Here is a 19,056-nt window from a genome sequence, read left to right on the forward strand (position 1 = left end):
GACAGTCAGTGTCTGTGAACTGTACCCCAGTGAGAGTCAGTGTCTGTGAACTGTATCCCAGTGAGAGTCAGTGTCTGATGAACTGTATCACAGTGAGAGTAAGTGTGTGTGGAGCTGTACCTCAGAGAGCCAGTGTCTGTGGAACTAACTATAGCCCAGTGAGAGTCAGTGTGTGTGGAACTGTACCGCAGTGAGAGTCAGTGTGTTTGGAATCCGTACCCAGATTGAGTCAATGTCTGTATTCCAGTGAGAGTCAGTTTCTGGGTGAATAAAGGGGAACCAATGGATGTGGTGTATTTGGACTTCTAGAAGGCATTTGACAAGGTGCCACATAAAAGATTACTGCACAAGATAAAAGTTCACGGGGTTGGGGGTAATATATTAGCATGGATAGAGGATTGGCCAACGAACAGAAAACAGAGAATCGGGATGAATGGTTCATTCTCGGGTTGGCAATCAGTGCTGGGAACCCAACAATTTGCAATCTATATTAACGACTTGGAGGAAATGACCAAGTGTAACGTAGCCATGTTTGCTGACAATACAAAGATGGGAAGAAAAACAATGTTTTAGGAGGACACAAAAAATCTGCAAAAGGACACAGACAAGTGAGTGGGCAAAAATTTGGCAGATGGAGTATAATGTTGGAAAGTGTGAGGTCATGCACTTTGGCAGAAAAAATCAAAGAGCAGGTTATCATTTATGGAGAAAGAAGCGCAGCCTGGGGGTACTTGTGCATGAAACACAAAAGGTTAGTATGCAGGTTCAGCAAGTGATCAGGAAGGCCAATAGAATCTTGGCCGTTATTGCAAAGGGGATGGAGTATATAAGCAGGGAAGTCTTGCTACAGTTATACAGGGTATTGGTGAGGCCACACCTGGAATACTGCATGCAGTTTTGGTTTCCATATTTACGAAAGGATATACTTGCTTTGGAGGCAGTTCAGAGAAGGTTCATTAGGTTGATTCCGGGGATGAGGGGGTTGACTTATGAGGAAAGGTTGAGGAGGTTGGGCCTCTACTCATTGGAATTCAGAAGAATGAGAGATGATCTTATCGAAACGCATAAGATTATGAGGGGGCTTGACAAGGTGGATGCAGAGAGGATGTTTCCACTGATAGGGGAGACTAGAACTAGGGGGCATAATCTTAGAATAAGGGGCCGCCCATTTAAAACTGAAATGAGGAGAAATTTCTTCTCTCAGGTTTGTGGATCTGTGGAATTCGCTGCCAGGGAGAGCTGTGGAAGCTGGGACATTGAATAAATTTAAGACAGAAATAAACAGTTTCTTAAACGATAAGGGAATAAGGGGTTATGGGGAGCGGGCAGGGAAGTGGAGCTGAGTCCATGATCGGATCAGCCTTGATCGTGTGGAATGGTGGAGCAGGCTCAAGGGGCCGTAGGGCCTACTACTGCTCCTATTTCTTATGTTCTTATGTACCCCAGTGAGAGTCAGTGTGTGTGGGACTGTACCCCAGTGAGAGGCAGTGTGTGTGGGACTGTACCCCAGTGAGAATCAGTGTCTGTGGGACTGTACCCCAGTGAGAGGCAGTGTATGTGGGACTGTACCCCACTGAGAGTCAGTGTCTGTGGGACTGTACCCCAGTGAGAGGCAGTGTGTGTGGGACTGTACCCCAGTGAGAGGCAGTGTGTGTGGGACTGTACCCCAGTGAGAGGCAGTGTGTGTGGGACTGTACCCCAGTGAGAGGCAGTGTGTGTGGGACTGTACCCCAGTGAGAGTCAGTGTGTGTGGGACTGTACCCCAGTGAGAGTCAGTGTCTGTGGGACTGTACCCCAGTGAGAGGCAGTGTGTGTGGGACTGTACCCCAGTGAGAGGCAGTGTGTGTGGGACTGTACCCCAGTGAGAGTCAGTGTGTGTGGAACTGTACCCCAGTGAGAGTCAGTGTGTGTGGGACTGTACCCCAGTGAGAGTCAGTGTCTGTGGGACTGTACCCCAGTGAGAGTCAGTGTGTGTGGGACTGTACCCCAGTGAGAGTCAGTATCTGTGGGACTGTACCCCAGTGAGAGTCAGTGTGTGTGGGACTGTACCCCAGTGAGAGGCAGTGTGTGTGGGACTGTACCCCAGTGAGAGTCAGTGTCTGTGGGACTGTACCCCACTGAGAGTCAGTGTCTGTGGGACTGTACCCCAGTGAGAGGCAGTGTGTGTGGGACTGTACCCCAGTGAGGGTCATAAGAACAGAAGAAGATAAGAAATAGGAACATGAGCAGTCCATTTGGCCCCTCGAGCCTGCTCCGCCATTTAATAAGATCATGGCTGATCTGATCATGGACTCAGCTCCACTTCCCTGCCCGCTCCCCATAACCCTTGACTCCCTTAATCGTTCAAAAATCTGTGTACCTCCATCTTAAATATATTCAATGACCCAGCCTCTGGGGTAGAGAATTCCACAGATTTACGACCCTGTGAGAGAAGATATTCCTCCTCATTTCCATTTGAATTGGGCGACCCCTTATTCTGAAACTATGTCCCGAGTTCTAGATTCCGCCACACGTGGAAACATCCTCTCTACATTTACCTTGTCGAGCCCCCTCACTATCTTACACTTTCAATAAGATCACTATCATTCCTCTAAATCCAATGAGTATAGGCCCAACCTGCTCAACCTTTCTTCATAAGTCAACACCTTCATCTCAGGAATCAGTATAGTGAACCTTCTCTGAGCTGCCTCTAATGCAAGTCATCTTCCACCCCCTCAATTGGAGTTCAGGACTAGAACATCGGGTCCTTCATTGAAACATCTGTGAGCTCTGTGGAAGCAAGACATCCTCGTACGAGGGACCGCCTATGATGATGATGATGATGATACCAAAACTGCACACAGTGCTCCAGGTATCGTCTCACCAATACCCTGTACAGTTGTAGCAGGACTTCCCTGCTTATATACTCGACCCCCTTGAAATAAAGGCCAACATTCCATTTGCTTTTCTGATTACTTGCTGTACCCGCATACTAACTTTTTGTGTTTCATGCACAAGGACCCCCAGGTCTCTCTGCACCGCAAGATATTGTAATCCCCATTAAAATAATAATTTGCTTTTTTATTTCTCTTGCCAATTTAAAGTCAGTGCCTGTGGAACTGTACCCCAGTGCGAGTCAGTGTGTGTGGAACCCGTACCCCAGTGAGAGTCAGTGTGTGTGGAACTGTACCCCAGTGAGAGTCAGTGTGTGTGGAACTGTACCCCAGTGAGAGTCAGTGTGTGTGGAGCTGTACCCCAGTGCGAGTCAGTGAGTGTGGGACTGTACCCCAGTGAGAGTCAGTGTGTGTGGGACTGTACCCCAGTGAGAGTCAGTGTGTGTGGGACTGTACCCCAGTGAGAGTCAGTGTGTGTGGGACTGTACCCCAGTGAGAGTCAGTGTGTGTGGGACTGTACCCCAGTGAGAGTCAGTGTGTGTGGGACTGTACCCCAGTGAGAGTCAGTGTGTATGGGACTGTACACAGGGAGAGACGCTGCCTGTGTAATGTTCCTCAGCATGTGTTAGTGTCTGTGGAACTATACTTGAGAAAGGTCGCTGGTCAGTATGGTTGCTCGATATTTTGCTATTTTGCCCAAATTGCCATACTTCAGGTGTTTGGGAGTGAAGGACAGCTGTGTACCCTCACCTGGCAGCATCCAATGTTGTCACATCTGATCTGCTCACCAGGCAATCTGTTCCATGCTGTCATTTGCATAGTCTCGGGCAGGAATTCTGGCTGATGTTTCAGTCTCCAGCCCATGGCTTCATGTTCAAAAGTAGGTCTCCCTCTGGGCTCTTCAGACAAGATCAGCGAGCAGTGGAGAGGCAGGAACAAGACTGCGGTTTCCTGCTCCGTCCCACACCGGGCCCCCCTCCCCGGGGCTCAGTCCCACACCGGGCCCCCCTCCCCGGGGCTCAGTCCCACACCGGGCCCCCCCTCCCCGGGGCTCAGTCCCACACCGGGCCCCCCTCCCCGGGGCTCAGTCCCACACTGGGCCCCCCCTCCCCGGGGCTCAGTCCCACACTGGGCCCCCCTCCCCGGGGCTCAGTCCCACACCGGGCCCCCCTCCCCGGGGCTCAGTCCCACACCGGGCCCCCCTCCCGGGGCTCAGTCCGACACCGGGCCCCCCTCCCCGGGGCTCAGTCCCACACTGGGCCCCCCTCCCCGGGGCTCAGTCCCACACCGGGCCCCCCTCCCCGGGGCTCAGTCCCACACCGGGCCCCCCTCCCGGGGCTCAGTCCCACACCGGGCCCCCCTCCCGGGGCTCAGTCCCACACCGGGCCCCCCTCCCGGGGCTCAGTCCCACACCGGGCCCCCCTCCCCGGGGCTCAGTCCCACACCGGGCCCCCCTCCCGGGGCTCAGTCCCACACCGGGCCCCCCTCCCGGGGCTCAGTCCACACCTGGCTTTGCTCCCCGGGGCTCAGTCCGTCACCGGGCCCCGCCTCCCCAGGGCTCATTCCCACACCGGGCCCCCCTCCCCGGGGCTCATTCCCACACCGGGCCCCCCTCCCCGGGGCTCAGTCCCACACCGGGCCCCCCTCCCCAGGGCTCATTCCCACACCGGGCCCCCCTCCCCGGGGCTCATTCCCACACCGGGCCCCCCTCCCCGGGGCTCAGTCCCACACCGGGCCCCCCTCCCCGGGACTCATTCCCACACCGGGCCCCCCTCTCCGGGGCCCAGTCCCACACCGGGCCACCCCTCCTCGGGACTCAGTCCCACACCGGGCCCCATTCGCCGGGGCTCAGTCCCACACCGGGCCCCATTCGCCGGGGCTCAGTCCCACACCGGGCCCCATTCCCCGGGGCTCAGTCGCACATCGGGCCCCACTCCCTGGGGCTCATTCCCACACCGGGCCCCCCTCTCCGGGGCCCAGTCCCACACCGGGCCACCCCTCCTCGGGGCTCAGTCCCACACCTGGCCCCTCTCCCCGGGACTCAATCCCACACCAGGCCCCCATTCGCCGGGGCTCAGTCCCACACCGGGCCCCATTCCTCGGGGCTCAGTCCCACACCTGGCCCCTCTCCCCGGGACTCAATCCCACACCAGGCCCCCATTCCCCGGGGCTCAGTCCCACATCGGGCCCCACTCCCTGGGGCTCCTTCCCACACCGGGCCCCCCTCTCCGGGGCCCAGTCCCACACCGGGCCCCCCCTCCTCGGGGCTCAGTCCCAACACCGGTCCCCCCTCCTCGGGGCCCAGTCCCACACCTGGCCCCCCCTCCTCGGGGCCCAGTCCCACACCGGGCACCACTCCCCGGGGCTCAGTCCCACACCGGGCCCCCCCCTCCTCGGGGCCCAGTCCCACACCGGGCACCACTCCTCGGGGCTCAGTCCCACACCTGGCCCCCCCTCCTCGGGGCCCAGTCCCACACCTGGCCCCCCCTCCTCGGGGCCCAGTCCCACACCTGGCCCCCCCTCCTCGGGGCCCAGTCCCACACCGGGCACCACTCCTCGGGGCTCAGTCCCACACCTGGCCCCCCCTCCTCGGGGCTCAGTCCCACACCTGGCCCCCCCTCCTCGGGGCCCAGTCCCACACCTGGCCCCCCCTCCTCGGGGCCCAGTCCCACACCGGTCCCCCCTCCTCGGGGCCCAGTCCCACACCGGGCCCCCCCTCCTCGGGGCCCAGTCCCACACCGGTCCCCCCTCCTCGGGGCCCAGTCCCACACCAGGCCCCCCCTCCTCGGGGCCCAGTCCCACACCGGGCACCACTCCCCGGGGCTCAGTCCCACACCTGGCCCCATTTCACGGGGCTCAGTCCCACACCGGGCCTTGCCCCCGGGGCTCAGTCCCACACCGGGCCCCACTCCCCGGGGCTCATTCCCACACCGGTCCCCCCTCCTCGGGGCTCAGTCCCACACCGGGCCCCATTCCACGGGGCTCAGTCCCACACCGGGCCCCCCTCCCTGCGGCTCAATCCCACACCAGGCCCCCATTCCCTGGGGCTCAGTCCCACACCGGGCCCCACTCCCCGGGGCTCATTCCCACACCGGTCCCCCCTCCTCGGGGCTCAGTCCCACACCAGGCCCTCCCTCCCCGGGGCTCAGTCCCACACCGGGCCCTGCTCCCCGGGGCTCAGTCCCACACAGGGCCCCCCTCCCTCTCCCCGGGGTTCAGTCCCACACCGGGCCCCACTCCCTCTCCCCGGTGCTCAGTCAAACACCGGGCCCCGCTACCCGGGGCTCAGTCCCACACCGGGCCCTGCTCCCCGGGGCTCAGTCCCACACAGGGCCCCCCTCCCTCTCCCCGGGGTTCAGTCCCACACCGGGCCCCACTCCCTCTCCCCGGTGCTCAGTCAAACACCGGGCCCCGCTACCCGGGGCTCAGTCCCACACCGGGCCCTGCTCCCCGGGGCTCAGTCCCACATCGGGCCCCCCCTCCCCGGGGCTCAGTCCCATACCGGGCCCTGCTCCCCGGGGCTCAGTCCCATACCGGGCCCTGCTCCCCGGGGCTCGGTCCCACACCGGGCCCCGCTCCCCGGGGCTCAGTCCCCCACCGGGCCCCGCTCTGCCTCCCTGGGGCTCAGTCCCACACCGGGCCCCATTCCCCAGGGCTCAGACCCACACCGGGTCCCATTCCCCAGGGCTCAGACCCACACCGGGCCCCATTCACCGGGGCTCAGTCCCACACCGGGCCCCCTTCCCCAGGGCTCAGTCCCAACACCGGGCCCCACTCCCTGGGGCTCATTCCCACACCGGGCCCCCCTCTCCGGGGCCCAGTCCCACACCGGGCCCCCCTCCTCGGGGCTCATTCCCACACCGGGCCCCATTCCCCGGGGCTCAGTCCCAAACCGGGCCCCATTCCCCGGGGCTCAGTCCCACATCGGGCCCCACTCCCTGGGGTTCCTTCCCACACCAGGCCCCCCTCTCCGGGGCCCAGTCCCACACCGGGCCACCCCTCCTCGGGGCTCAGTCCCACACCGGGCACCCCCTCCTCGGGGCCCAGTCCCACACCGGGCACCACTCCCCGGGGCTCAATCCCACACCAGGCCCCCATTCCCCGGGGCTCAGTCCCACACCGGGCCCCCCTCCCCAGGGCTCAGTCCTACACCGGGCCCCACTCCCCGGGGCTCATTCCCACACCGGGCCCCCCTCTCCGGGGCCCAGTCCCACACCGGGCCCCCCCTCCTCGGAGCTCAATCCCACACCGGTTCCTCCTCCTCGGGGCTTAGTCCCACACCGGGCCCCCATTCCCTGGGGCTCAGTCCCACACCGGGCCCCCCCTCCCCGGGGCTCAGTCCCACACCGGGCCCCCCTCCTTCTCCCCGGGGCTCAGTCCCACACCGGGCCCTGCTCCCCGGGGCTCAGTCCCACACCGGGCCCCCCTCCCTCTCCCTGGGGTTCAGTCCCACACCGGGCCCCACTCCCTCTCCCCGGGGCTCAGTCCCACACCGGGCCCCGCTACCCGGGGCTCAGTCCCACACCGGGCCCTGCTCCCCGGGGCTCAGTCCCACATCGGGCCCCCCCTCCCCGGGGCTCAGTCCCATACCGGGCCCTGCTCCCCGGGGCTCAGTCCCACACCGGGCCCCGCTCCCCGGGGCTCAGTCCCCAACCGGGCCCCGCTCCGCCTCCCTGGGGCTCAGTCCCACACCGGGCCCCATTCCCCAGGGCTCAGACCCACACCGGGTCCCATTCCCCAGGGCTCAGACCCACACTGGGCCCCATTCCCCAGGGCTCAGACCCAGACCGGGTCCCATTCCCCGGGGTTCAGTCACAGACCGGGCGGTTTGCTCAGCAGTAGGCAAAAGCGGAACAGAATATTTGTGTGTGTGTAAAGCTAACTCTGGGAGGTACGGTTAAAATCCAGTTCAGGGACTTGAAATGTGTGAGCTGCCACTGCTGAATCGAGACAATTCCTGGCTTCCCGGGTCGATTGTGAGACGAGAATGTTGAGGGCCAGTGGTGAGCGTGCACACAGTGAGGGGTCCTGGAGATGTTCCTTGTGGCTGTACAATGGTGTCCATGCCATTGATATAAAAGACCCCTTTAAGACATGAGTTGGATGGAGATGGGGATTTCTGGCCCCTCACAGCATTTGAATTGTTGCGGAAAGGGCAATAGGGGCGTGTGCCTCTCTGCAGCATTGTGAATATTGCGGGCTGGAGCTTTTGGCAAACTGACAGTGTGGCAGATGGATGGAGGGCTGCAGAGTTCCGTGTAATGGGAACGCCGTGTATTGGAATTCTGTGCTGCAGTGATTTTACAGGAGATCTGTCAGTCGCAGGAAAGAAATCTCGGTCAGCTCTCCACTTGTCATGAATCTGAACGTGTAGCTGATTCTCCTCCCCTCCCCCTTTCTCTCAGGCTCAATCTGTGGGAATCGCTGAGCATCAGTACCAGTGCAGTGTAACCGTGGTGATCACAAGCCCCTGCACCACTCGTCAGGAGAACCCTATCAGGCTGCAGCAGAGATGGAGACGGTGGTTAGTGAAGAGCAAGGTCTGCGCGTCGATCAGGACAGGGACAATAAAGCAGCACCGGGCCTCCCAGAGGTGAAGCAGAATGGAGTCGGCGTAACCGCGGCAACACAGTTTGGGGCAGAAAACCGAGCGACAAAAGGTCAGTGAAGAGAAGCGAGCTTTGTTCAAAAATGTGTGTTTGCGATGGGTAGAAGCAGCTCGGGGTTAGCACAGATGGCTCAGGGCGTTGCTGCAGCCAGCGTTGGAATATTCTAGCAAACACTGGCATGTACACCAGGGCTGCAATTTGCTGCAATTTGTCAGCATGATCATTCATTTGCAGTTAGGTGCAGCTTTGAAATGCTTCTCCTGGAGATTAAAGCTGCTGAACCATTCTCAAACACACGGAATCACTTTGCATGGAGCCAATGTTTGTAACCCTTCACCATCTGCTCTGTGGTTTGAAAAGCTCAGATTATTTGGGGATAACCCAATCCAGAAAAGTCCTCGGTGGTTCCCTGCACCATTGTGGGGCATATCCCCCCATCATCCTGAAGCTTGTTCTGTGGCTCAGCTCTGCGCGGCCATTGTGCCCCACCCAGCATGCTCAGAACGGTTAGGCAGCAGAGAAAGGGTTTGCAGTAACTGTGTGTTACAGGCAGTAGCAGGCACCTGTCCATCAGCTCAGACCTTTTTCTCACTGACAGAATGTCTGCCCTCTCTCACAGGCATCACGGGCTTGGCCCCCTCTCCTGTCGCGAGATGGTGTTTTTTCATGTTGTGTCTGCGTTTCTCTGCTGAAGACACTGGGGTAGAGTTTGACTTTGTGTGACAGTGTAAAATGGGTGATAATGAGTCAGGAGCCCATTTTACATCTATCCCCATTATTGTTTCCACTGAAATCTGTGAAGAGCTCCAAAATGGGTTGTCATTTCACTTTTGCCTGTCTAATACTCACGCAGGACATCATTACCATCACTGACTTACAGGCTTATGTGGAGCATAAACACCGGCATCGAGCGGTGAGGGCAAACAGCCGGTTTCTGTGCGGTAAATCTATGTAATACTCACCCATTGGGAGTGTACTTACACTTCAGGAGGTTATAAGAACATAATAACATAATAACAAAAGAAATAGGAGCAGAGTAGGCCATTTGGCCCCACGAGCTTGCTCCACCATTCAATAAGATCGTGGCTGATAGAAACATAGAAACATAGAAAATAGGTGCAGGAGCAGGCCATTCAGCCCTTCTAGCCTGCACCGCATTCAATGAGTTCATGGCTGAGTTCATGGAAACTTCAGTACCCACTTCCTGCTTTCTCGCCATACTCCTTGATCCCCCGAGTAGTAAGGACTTCATCTAACTCCCTTTTGAATATATTTAGTGAATTGGCCTCAACTACTTTCTGTGGTAGAGAATTCCACAGGTTCACCACTCTCTGGGTGAAGAAGTTTCTCCTCATCTCGGTCCTAAATGGCTTACCCCTTATCCTTAGACTGTGACCCCTGGTTCTGGACTTCCCCAACATTGGGAACATTCTTCCTGCATCTCACCTGTCTAAACCCGTCAGAATTTTAAACGTTTCTATGAGGTCCCTCTCATTCTTCTGAACTCCAGTGAATACAAGCCCAGTTGATCCAGTCTTTCTTGATAGGTCAGTCCCACCATCCCGGGAATCTTCTACATCAACTCCACTTTCCCGCCCGATCTCCACATCCCTCGATTGCCTTAGTGCCCAAACACCGACTGATGTTAGTCTTGAATATACTCAATGTCTGCGCCTCCACAGTGCTTTTATCCTGAGACAATGACCCTAGTTCTAGTCAGTCCAGCCAGGGGATGCAGCTTCTCAGCATCTACCCCGTCAAGCCTTCGAAGAATGTTATGTTTCATTGAGATCACCTCTCATCCTTCTAAACTCGAGGGAATACAGGCCTTGTTTACGCAATCTCTCCTCATAGGACAATCTCCCCTATCCCAGGAATCAATCTAGTGAACCTTTGTTACACTCATTCGAAGGCAAGTATATCCTTCATTACACAAGGAGACCAAACTGTACACAGTGCTCCAGGTGTGGTCTCATCAAAGCCCTCTCCAATTCCCCATTGGGATTGTACCCACCAATCCGGGCTTAATCTCACTCATTGGCAGGGTACATACTCATCAGGGCAATTATATTCACCCATCGGGAGTATACTCGCCCATCGACGGTTATATTCACCCATCAGGGGTTATATTCACCCAATGGGGGGGTTATATTCACCCATCGGGGGTTATATTCACCCAATGGGGGTTATATTCACCCAATGGGGTTATATTCACCCAATGGGGGTTATATTCACCCAATGAGGTTATATTCACCCATCGGGGGTTATATTCACCCAATGAGGTTATATTCACCCAATGGGGGTTATATTCACCCAATGGGGTTATATTCACCCAATGAGGTTATATTCACCCAATGGGGGTTATATTCACCCAATGGGGGTTATATTCACCCAATGAGGTTATATTCACCCAATGGGGGTTATATTCACCCATCGGGGGTTATATTCACCCAATGGCCGGGGAGTGTTATATTTATTTAATGGGGTTATATTCACCCACTAGAGTCACACAGGTTAAGATAAAGGAAAAAAGGGAAGCAGAACGCAATACTGAAATGTATCCCAGGCTGTTAAGAGAAGCCAAAGAAGAAATAGCATTTTCCAATCCTCAGCACTCCAGCTGTGGCCTGTGGATTTATCCACTTTCAAAGCTGCTAAACCCCTTAATACCTCCTCTCTCACAATGGTTATTTCATCTAATATTTCACACTCCTCCTCCCTGATTGCAATGTCTCCATCGCCCCTCTCTTTTGTGAAAACAGACGCAAAGTATTCATTAAGAAACAAAATCACATCTTCTGCCTCCACATACAGATTTCCTTTATGGTTTCGAATAGACCCTACTCTTTCGTTAGTTATCCTTTTGCTCTTACTGTATTTATAAAATATCTTTGGGTTTTCCTTGGTTTTACTTGCCAACATATTTTCATGCTCTCTCGTTGCTTTCCTAATTTCCTTTTTCATTTCACCCCCGCACTTTCGACACTCCTCTGAATTTTCTGCAGTGTTAAGCCCTCGATATCTGTTCCACAATTGAGAACTTTTATTCCTGGTCTATCTTTGACCTTTTCCATAACTACCCTAAATCTAACTGAATTATGATCACTAGCATCAAAATGCTCTCCCACTCATACCCCTTCCACCTGCCCAGCTTCATTCCCTAAAACGAAGTCCAGAATCGCCCCGTCCCTTGTTGGGCTTGTTGTATACTGGCTAAAAAAGTATTCCTGAATACAATTTAGGAATTTCTCACCCTCTGTACCATTTCCACTAATTGTAGCCCAGTTAACAGCCCAGAAATTGCGGTCGGAGGCTTCCTTCTTACGATCGCCTCTGACCCGAAAAAATTTTACGAGAGTACCTGGTGATCCCGGAGTGCGCCTTCGATTGCAGTTGGGGGGCTTCATTCTCTGCGCAGCGCATGGGAAGCTGACTTTCCGGTACCTACGGAAAGGCCGGAGTCACGTGGGCCAGGACCACCAATCACGAGATAGTATTCTCATTGATAAAAATGGGAAGGTGTTTGTATGGACTCCCATTACCATCAATGAGAAAACCCTCCTAAAACAAGAAACACAGCATAATAAGTAAAAAAATACACCTCACATATTTAAAATTAATTGAAATTAAATGTAATTAAATGTTTTAGAAAAAATCTACATTTTTTCGAATTTTTTTTAATGTGTTCTAATAGGGTTAAAAATAAACTTACCTTAATGGACAAGGTTTTCAATATAAAATGAATGATTACATTTAATTTTGATATATTTTAACAATATTACACTGGTAAAAGTAGTCTATATGCCTGCTGTTACCAGGCATAAAAGTTTGAAGGACATTCGCTGGGCATGAATTTTGGCAGGTAGCCCTATCGCTCCCGCGCAGGTGTCCATCCTGCGGGGATGTGTAGATTCTGACAGATCGGAAAAGCCGGTTTTGGGTGCATGCACTTGGTGGCCCGAGAAGGGGCTTTTGCGAGGCCTCACCGGCTGAGGCGACCTGCCAAGGCAGCAGTTTTCAGCCCAATATTAGGGTAGTTGAAACCCCCCACTATTACTGCCCGAAAGTTTTTGCACTTCTTAGAAATTTGACGACATGTTTGCTCTTCTATCTCCCTCTGACTATATGAAGGTCTATAGTACACTCCCAGCAATGTGATCACCCCTTTTTTGTACTTCAATTCAATCCATATGGCCTCGTTTGATGATCCTTCCAACACATGATCCCTCCTCACAGCTGTAATAGTTTCATTGATCAATACTGCGACCCCCTCTCCTTTTCACCCCCCTCTCCCCGGCAACGGCTGGCCACCTGATGCACACCTCCTCCAGCTGCCAGTGTTTTTGCCCGGCAATGCTGCAGGGGTCGGAAGTGAATTTCGGTTCTGGGGCACTAATTGGGCAATGCGCACGGCGATGACGTCGCAATCTCCGGGCGCAGGAGATCGGCGTACAACCCCATAACGCTGCCGCTAAACTCACGCCCAATATGGCAGGAGTCAAAGTCAGCACTGCATCTGGTCGCAAAGTTATTTGAGCCCCATTAGCACCCCTGGGGTGCTAACAACAGGCACAAATATACCCAATTTTCCCCCTTATTTTCTAAGGAAAATGTAACTTCCTTATTCTTCCTGAGAGAAATGCATCACCTCACGCTTTTCTATATTGAAATTCATTTGCCAATTACACACCCATTCTGCAAGTTTATGAATATTGTCTTGTACTTTGTCGCATTCCTCCTCAGTATTAACTATTCCCCCAAATTTGCTGCCGTCCGCAAGTTTTGAAATAGTCCTGATCTGGATTAGTAATATAGAGTTAGAATCATAAAATCAAAGAGCACAGAAGGAGGCCACTCAGCCCAATGTTCCTGTGCCGACTCTGGAAGAGCTATCCTCAGTACAGCCTTGGTCCAAACATGGACAAAAGAGCTCAACTCCAGAGGTGAGGTGAGGTGATATCAAGGCAGCACTTGACTGAGTGTGGTATCAAGGTACCCTAGTAAAATTGAAGTCAATGGGAATCAGGGGGTAAACTCTCCACTGGCTGGAGTCATACCCAGCACAAAGGAAGATGGTTGTGGTGGTTGGAAGCCAATCATCCCAAACCCAGGACATCACTGCAGGAGTTCCTCAGGCCAGTGTCCTAGGCCCAAACATCGTCAGTTGCTTCATCAATGGCCTTCCCTCCATCATAAGGTCAGAAGTGGGGATGTTCGTTGATGATTGCACAGTGTTCAGTTCCATTCGCAACTCTCAGATAATGGAGCAGTCCATGCTCACATGGATGACATTCAGGCTTGGGCTGATAAGTGGCAAAAAACATTTGCACCATACAAATGCCAGACAAAGATTATCTCAAATAACAGAGAGTCTAACCACCTCCCCTTGACATTCATAGAAACATAGTAACATCGAAATTTACAGCGCAGAAGGAGGCCATTTCGGCCCATCGTGTCCACGCCGGCTGACAAAGAGCCCTTGGTCAGCAGTCCTGAAGGTTACACACAAACCTATGAACAATGACGGAAAGGCAAAGAGCACCCAGCCCAACTGTGGCACCCCTTATACTGAAACATTCTACACTCCACCCCAACCAGAGCCATGTGATCTCCTGGGATAGGCAAAAAAACAGATAAAAACTTAGGCCAGTTTAGGGAGAAAAAATCTGGGAAAATTCCTCTCCGACCCATCCAGGCGATCAAAACTAGTCCAGGAGACCACCCTGGCCGATTCCCTGCAGTACTTACCATTATAACTGCGCCGTCCAACAAAAGGTCATCCAGTCTAATCCCAATTACCAGCTCTAGGTCCGTAATCCTGCAGGTTACTGCACTTTAAGTGCCCATCCAACCATCTCTTAAAAGTGGTGAGGGTTTCTGCATCCACTACTCTTCCAGACAGTGAGTTCCAGATCCCCACAACCCTCTGCGTAAAGAAGCCCCCACCTCAAATCCCCTCTAAATCTTCCACCAACCACCTTAAAACTATGTCCCCTTGTAATAGACCCCTCCACCAATGGAAATAGACCCTTACTATCCACTATATCCAGGCCCCTCAATATTTTGTACACCACAATGTGGTCTCCTCTCAACCTCCTCTGTTCCAATGAGAACAAACCCAGCCTATCCAATCTGTCCTCATAACTAAGATTCTCCATTCCAGGCAGCATCCTAGTAAATCTCCTCTGCACCCTCTCGAGTGCAATCACATCCTTCACATAATACGCCGACCAGAACTGCACACAATACTCCAGCTGTGACCTAACCAAAGTATTATACAATTTAAGCATAACCTCCCTGCTCTTATATTCTATGCCTCAGCCAATAAAGGCAAGCATTCTGTATGCCTTCTTAACCACCTTATCCACCTGGCCTGCTACTTTCACCCCCGCCCCCGTGATCGGAGACCCCTTCCCAGGCCTCCGAAACCCTCCAGGCTGTCAAAACCCTTGCTTCCTTGGGCCCATATTCCCCCAGGACTATGATTTCCCCCCCCGGGCTTATTATTTCCCCACCCTCTCCCAGCTATTCCCCCTCACTCCTCCGGAGCTCCCATGCTGGTCCTGGTCCCAATCCCCCTCTCATTTCCCCCAAGCCCACAATCCTGCTCTCTCCCCTCATCTGTCATGTGTCTGCCCGTTTCACCAGTCTGTCTATGTCATCCTGAAGTCACATACTATCCTCCTCACTGTTCACTACATTACCGAGTTTTGTGTCATCTGCAGCCTGTGCACCCAAATCCCGGCCATTAATATAACTAAAAAAGAGCAGTGGTTCTAATACAGACCCCTCGGGACTACCACTGTATACTGACCTTCAGTCTGAAAAACAACCGTTCACCACTACTCTGTACCTTCGCCAATATTCTATCCATGTTGCATTTTGTCTTTTAATCCCATGGGCTTTAATTTTGCGAACAAATCTATTTGGTAGGGTACTTTGTTAAACGCCTTTTGAAAGTTCATATATACAACATCAATTGCACTACCCTCATCCACCCTCTCCAGTACTTCATCAAATAACACGACCAAGTTAGTAAGACACGATTCGTCTTCAACAAAGTCCATGCTGATTTTCATTTATCAGCCCATAATTTTCTAAATGCAGATCAATTTTATCCCACATTATTGTTTCTAAATGTTTCTCCATCACCGAGGTTCTACTGATCTGGATGAGTGCTGTAGAAGATTCAACTTGAAAGAACTGTTTTGGGATTTCAAAACTCAAGGAGATTGGTGTTTAATTAAATGAGGTATTTGCTATCTTATGCTGCTAGCGTGAGCAGTTAGCGGTCTCAGATTCTTCTAGCACAATGTGACCTGTGTTTTACACTCATCCTCTTCCAGATCCTTCTCCAGTCTCAGATGAACCTGTCTCAGATGCATCTGATGTGAAGAGCACACCATCTTCAGAGGGTAGGTGGTGCCTCACCTCTGTGTGATAGTAACAGCTACCTGCTCGAACAGGGTTAGCAATACTGGCGAGCCCAATACAGACCCATGATTGGCATCGGCATAAGGGCATCCAATACAAAGCAAATTACCCCAGTACCAGCACAAAAACAATTCCAATTAGGCCAGTACCGGCAACTAAACAGGTCCAATATTGCCCGATATCACTGAAACAGGTCCAATATTCCCCAATATCACTGATACATGCCAATATTCCCTAATATCATTGATACAGGTCCAATATTCCCCAATATCACTGATTCAGGTCCGATATTCCCCAACTTCACTGATACAGGTCCGATATTCCCCAATATCACTGATACAGGTCCAATATTCCTCAAAATCACTGATACAAGTCCAATATTCCCCAATATCACTAATACAGGTCCAATATTCCCAATATCACTGATACAGGTCCGATACTCCCCAATATCACTGATACAGGTCCGATATTCCCCGATATCACTAACACAGGACCGATATTCCCCAACATCACTGATACAGGTCCGATATTCCCCAATATCACTCATTCAGGTCTGATATTCCCCAATTATCACTGATATAGATCCGATATTCCCCAATATCACTGATACAAGTCCGATATTCCCCAACATCACTGACACAGGTCCGATATCCCTCAATATCACTGATCACGGTCCGATATCCCCCAATATCACTGATGCAGATCCGGTATTCCCCAATATCACTGATACAGGTCCATTATTCCCCAATATCACTGATTCAGGTCCGATATTCCCCAAAATCACTGATACAGGTCCAATATACCCCAACATCACTGATACAGGTCCGATATTCCCCAACATCACTGATTCAGGTCCAATATTCCCCAACATCACTGACCAAGGTCCGATATTCCCCAATATCACTGACCAAGGTCCGATATTCCCCAATATCAGTGATACAGGTCCCATATTCCCAGATATCACTGATACAGCTCCGATGTTCCCCAATATCACTGATACAGGTTCAATATTCCCCAATATCACTGATACAGGTCCAATGTTCCTTAATATCACTGATGTAGGTACAATATTCCCAAATACCACTGATACAGGTCCAATATTCCCCAACATCACTGATACAGGCCAATATTCCTCAATATCACTGATACAGGTCCGATATTCCCCAACTTCACTGATACAGGTCCGATATTCCCCAATATCATTGATACAGGTCCGATATTCCCTAATATCACTGATACAGGTCCAATATTCCCCAACATCACTAATACAGGTCAGATATTCCCCAATATCACTGATACAGGTCCGATATTCCCCGATATCACTGATACAGGTCCGATATTCCCCGATATCAATGATACAGGTCCGATATTTCCGAATATCACTGATATAGGTCCGATATTCCTCAATATCAGTGAAATAGATCCCATATTCCCCGATATCACTAATATAGGTCCGATATTCCCCAATATCAGTGATACAGGTCCCATATTCCCCAACATCACTGATACAGGTCCGATATTCCCCAATATCACTGATACAGGTCCAATGTTTCCCAATATCACTGATACAGGTCTAATATTCCCCAATATCACTGATACAGGTCCGATATTCCCCAATATCACTGATACAGGTCCAATATTCCTCAATATCACTGATACGGGTCCGATATTCCCTAATATCACTGATACAGGTCCGGTATTTCCCAACATCACTAATACAGGTCAGATATTCCCCAATATCACTGATACAGGTCCGATATTCCCCGATATCACTGATACAGATCCGATATTTCCTAATATCACTGATATAGGTCCGATATTCCCCAATATCAGTGACACCGGTCCCATATTCCCCGATATCGCTGATATAGGTCCGATATTCCCCAATATCAGTGATACAGGTCCGATATTCACCAATATCACTGATACAGGTCCGATATTCCCGAATATCACTTATACAGTTCCGATATTCCCCAATATCACTGATACAGGTCCGATATCCCCCAATATCACTGATACAGGTCCGATATTCCCCAATATTACTGATACAGGTCCTGTATTCATCAATATCACTGATACAGGTCCAATATTCCCCAATATCACTGATACAGGTCCACTATTGCCCAATATCACTGATACAGGTCCAATATTCCACAATATCACTGATACAGGTCCGATATTCACCAATATCACTGATACAGGTCCGATATTCCCCAATATCAATGATACAGGTCTCATGTTCCTCGATATCACTGAAACAGCTCCGATATTCCCCGATATCACTGATACAGGTCCGATGTCCCCCGATATCACTGATACAGATCTGATATTCGCAATATCATGGATATAGGTCCGATATTTCCCAATATCATTGATACAGGTTCGATATTCCCCAATATCACTGACACAGGTCCGATATTCCCCAACATCACTGATACAGGTCCGATATTCCCCAACATCACTGATACAGCTCCGATATTCCCCAATATCAATGATACAGGTACAATATTGCTGAATTTAATTGAGACAGGTCCAATATTCCCCAATATCATTGATCCAGGTCCGATATTCCCCAATATCACTGATACAGGTCCACTATTCCCCAATATCACTAATACAAGTCCGATATTCCCCAATATCACTGACACAGGTCCAATATTCCCCAATATCATTGATGCAGCTCCGATATTCCCCAATATCACTGATACAGGTCCGATATCCCCCAATATCACTGATACAGGTCCGATATTCCCCAATATTACTGATACAGGTCCTGTATTCATCAATATCACTGATACAGGTCCAATATTCCCCAATATCACTGACACAGGTCCACGATTGCCCAATATCACTGATACAGGTCCAATATTCCACAATATCACTGATACAGGTCCGATATTCACCAATATCACTGATACAGGTCCGATATTCCCCAATATCAATGATACAGGTCTCATGTTCCTCGATATCACTGAAACAGCTCCGATATTCCCCGATATCACTGATACAGGTCCGATGTCCCCCGATATCACTGATACAGATCTGATATTCGCAATATCATGGATATAGGTCCGATATTTCCCATCATTGATACAGGTTCGATATTCCCCAATATCACTGATACAGGGTCCGATATTCCC

The 19,056-nt window shown here is 52.0% G+C and overlaps 1 protein-coding gene across 14 annotated transcripts in view; it reads left to right on the top strand.

The window, feature by feature from the left end:
• The window catches only part of maptb (microtubule-associated protein tau b), a 677,874-nt gene that overhangs the window by 179,269 nt on the left and 479,549 nt on the right, over nucleotides 1-19,056 (top strand). For 12 of the 14 annotated variants that reach the window (XM_070864827.1, XM_070864822.1, XM_070864826.1 and 9 more), the window contains exons 2-3: nucleotides 8,279-8,533; nucleotides 15,829-15,897. In XM_070864827.1, the coding sequence (XP_070720928.1) occupies nucleotides 8,386-8,533; nucleotides 15,829-15,897 (217 nt within the window). In that variant the 5' untranslated portion in view covers nucleotides 8,279-8,385. Of the gene's footprint in view, nucleotides 1-2,777; nucleotides 2,852-8,278; nucleotides 8,534-15,828; nucleotides 15,898-19,056 lie in introns of those variants that run through there. The other 2 variants (XM_070864825.1, XM_070864831.1) reach the window with 2 other exon arrangements.

Source organism: Pristiophorus japonicus, chromosome 21 (genome assembly GCF_044704955.1).
Source record: "Pristiophorus japonicus isolate sPriJap1 chromosome 21, sPriJap1.hap1, whole genome shotgun sequence".
Classification (NCBI taxonomy): domain Eukaryota; kingdom Metazoa; phylum Chordata; class Chondrichthyes; family Pristiophoridae; genus Pristiophorus; species Pristiophorus japonicus.